General features: G+C 43.0%; 1 protein-coding gene across 1 annotated transcript; it reads left to right on the forward strand.

The window, feature by feature from the left end:
* Positions 1 to 1,966: 1,966 nt before the first annotated feature.
* On the forward strand, positions 1,967 to 2,809 carry MELLADRAFT_108605 (uncharacterized protein; the record flags this gene model as incomplete). Its single annotated transcript, XM_007412353.1, has 3 exons — positions 1,967 to 2,035; positions 2,111 to 2,197; positions 2,294 to 2,809. The coding sequence occupies 3 exons, from the start codon at positions 1,967 to 1,969 to the stop codon at positions 2,807 to 2,809; spliced, it is 672 nt and encodes a 223-aa protein (XP_007412415.1).
* Between the last annotated feature and the right edge of the window lie 339 nt (positions 2,810 to 3,148).

Below are 3,148 nucleotides of genomic sequence, written 5' to 3' on the forward strand. Positions count from 1 at the left end.
GGGAAATTGGCTAATCAGCATGTTTTGACAAATACCGGAATGCAGATGGAAAATTACACTAGTACTCTTCCTTCCAAATAATGAGAGTCTTCATTATTTGAAATAATGTTCCTTCATATATACACGGTGGGCAAACTTCCAGACTCATGGACAAGGCTCATGTGGTCAAAATCGCTCATCAACGGCATTCACACCAGGGTGAATCCCAATGCTCAGCGCGGTGAATGTGATCTGGTGAGCGACTTGCAGTCTCCTACGGGAGAGTTCAAGTCACATATAGGTGAATTACATTCACACGTGGGTGAATGTAAGTCACATACGGGTGAATTACATTCACACGTGGGTGACTGTCAGTCACCTATGGGTGTACAGTGATGAATTATAACATCAATATAAGTTGCTTTGAGGTGTCACATCAGTGTGACATACATTCACAGAGGTAAAGTTCCCCCCTGTGTAGCCTACATTCACCCATATGTTACCTACATTCATTCACCCATGAGTGATTGTAGGTTACATTTGGGTTACTTACATTCACCCATATGTAACTGGGATTCACCCATGGGTGAATGCAAGTCACCCAAATGTAACCTACATTCACCCATATGTGACTGGGATTCACCCATGGGTGAATGCAAGTCACCCAAATGTAACCTACATTCACCCATATGTGACTGGGATTCACCCATGGGTGAATGCAAGTCACCCCAACGTAACCTACATTCACCCATATGTGACCTGGATTCATATGGGTGAATGGGTGACTTTTCATCTGTAAGTAACTTAGATTCACCCATATGTGACTAGGATTCACATACAGGTGAATGTGGGTCACATATGGGTGACTTTTCATCTGTATGTAACTTGGATTCACCCATCTGTGACCCATATTCACCCATGGGTGAATCCAGGTTACATATGGGTGACCCATATTCACCCATAGGTGAATATGGGTCACATATGAGTGACTTTTCATCCGTATGTAACTTATATTCACCCATCTGTGACCCATATTCACCTATGAGTGAATGCTAGTCACCCATATGTGACCCAGGGTCACCCATATGTGACTGGGATTCACATACAGGTGAATATAGGTCACAGATGGGTGACTATCAATCACTCATGGGTGATTGGTTGCTACATGTGAGTCACACTTGTGCGATTTATATTTGGCTATATGTAACCTGTAATCACATGAGGGTGAATGTAAATTCCCTCCTATACATCACACACATGTGAACCTATCACGCGTGTGTGAAAGGTCCTGGTGAAAGCTGAGGTGAAATGAATTTCGAGGATTCACCCCTGCTTTGAATTTTTCCTCATCATCTCAACCAAACACCAACCCGATCTTGATCAATCAATTGATTGACTCAAGATGACTCAAACGGAACCTCCTCAAGATGATCAACCTACCGATTCAAACAACCAACCCAATCCCACCTCCCACGCTGCTACGAGCTCTCAGCTTGACGACCTAGACGACCTTCCTTGCCCAACTGGGGGTGGGTCTTATGCTACTCGCGCCGAGGCCGAGATTTACCTGAAGAACTTTGCTTTTACCCATCACTACGCGATATCAACCCTCGATACCAAACCTCGGCGTATTAAGTGGAAGTGTACCTTAGGCCCAAATCGAAAGTAAGAACTCGCCCAGGCTGAAAACCCATCACTCATCATTCCGACTTGTCGATTTGCTGTTCATGTGGAATATCAATCAACCACAACTATGTGGACAATCATTATCAAGCATGCCAAACATAATCACGGTCCGATTCCAAATCTCAACCCACCCAAACTTCCTGATCCTTTGTCGATCAAACCCGCCAAGAAAAGAAAGCAAAGGAGCGATACTATTCATATCGATCTTACAGAGTCTAACCCCCCTGATGAATACGAGGATCTCATCACAGCCTTGGGAAGGCTTGATCCTGAGAATCGAAAAACTCTCTTGGAACAATTCATGTGGGATTGTGAAATAGCTGAATCTGTTGCCAAGTCATCCGGATCTAAAGAACGTAAAGATGTCAAGGTTAGTCAAAACTTCTCTGTAATGATTTTGAAAGAAAGAGAAGCTGAACTTTGCAACTATCCATGCTACTTCCAGGATAAGGGAACTCGAGCCAAAATAGCAGTCTCATCACCCAAGACTGAAGATGTGACTCTGTCAATAGACCCTACATCAAATAATCAGGTTAGTAGTTTAATTTAAAGATTGAAACGAGTTATTATTTCGTTTCAATCTTTCAAATATTTATATATTTAAAAAAATTTCTTGGATCTTTTGTAGGAAGGGGGAACAGAAAATACCAAGGCTGATTCTCCTGATACCGAAGTCTCCTCTGTTCATGCTTCTACCTCAAAGATCAATCAGGGACCCTCGGCGGATACGAATAATACCGAGGCTGCTTCGCCCAATTCCGAAGGATCCTCAGTCCATGATTCCACATCAAAGAACGATCAAGCTTCCTCAGCGGATATGAATAAAACCAATGCCGAAGTATCATCTGTCCAGGATTCCAACTCAAGGATCAATCATGGACCCTCAGTGGATACGAATCCACAACCCAACCAACGTGTCACCTCAAATGATGGAAGTGAAGATCACAACCATCAAACTAATCAACAGCCGCATACTCGAGATGAATCACCGCTCGCTTCACAGAGTGAGATTCAGTCACCAAGAACAACATGTGCTCAGAAAGTTTCTCAAGTCAACCAGACCGACAATATCAAGGAATTGGCTCGTGGCACTCGCAAATCCAAACGTGTGACCTCTCAAACTTCTGATCGAGTAAGTACTTAGTTGTCTGTAGCAACTCTGATGAGCTTACTAACACTTCTTTGATACAGGAAGTGCCTAACCCCAAGAGGCTAAAACCATCGGAAGAAGTAAGTAATTTTTTTGAGTGCATACTCATGGAAGGTAGCTTACTATTGAATCAGTATTCACTTGAAAACATTACCTCTGCAGCCAAAACCCAGCAGAAAAACAAGCAAAAGGATAAGCAAAAGAAGTTGTTGAATGCCTCGCCAGTAGAGAAAGCTTTGATTGTAAGTCATACCTCATCTCAATTTAATTTGCCATCATTGCTGATACTGCCAATGCCAAACAGGAATGGCCGTTTCTCTCGACTCTCCCAAA

Source organism: Melampsora larici-populina, assembly GCF_000204055.1.
Source record: "Melampsora larici-populina 98AG31 unplaced genomic scaffold MELLAscaffold_30, whole genome shotgun sequence".
In the NCBI taxonomy this organism is placed as follows: Eukaryota; Fungi; Basidiomycota; class Pucciniomycetes; order Pucciniales; family Melampsoraceae; genus Melampsora; species Melampsora laricis-populina.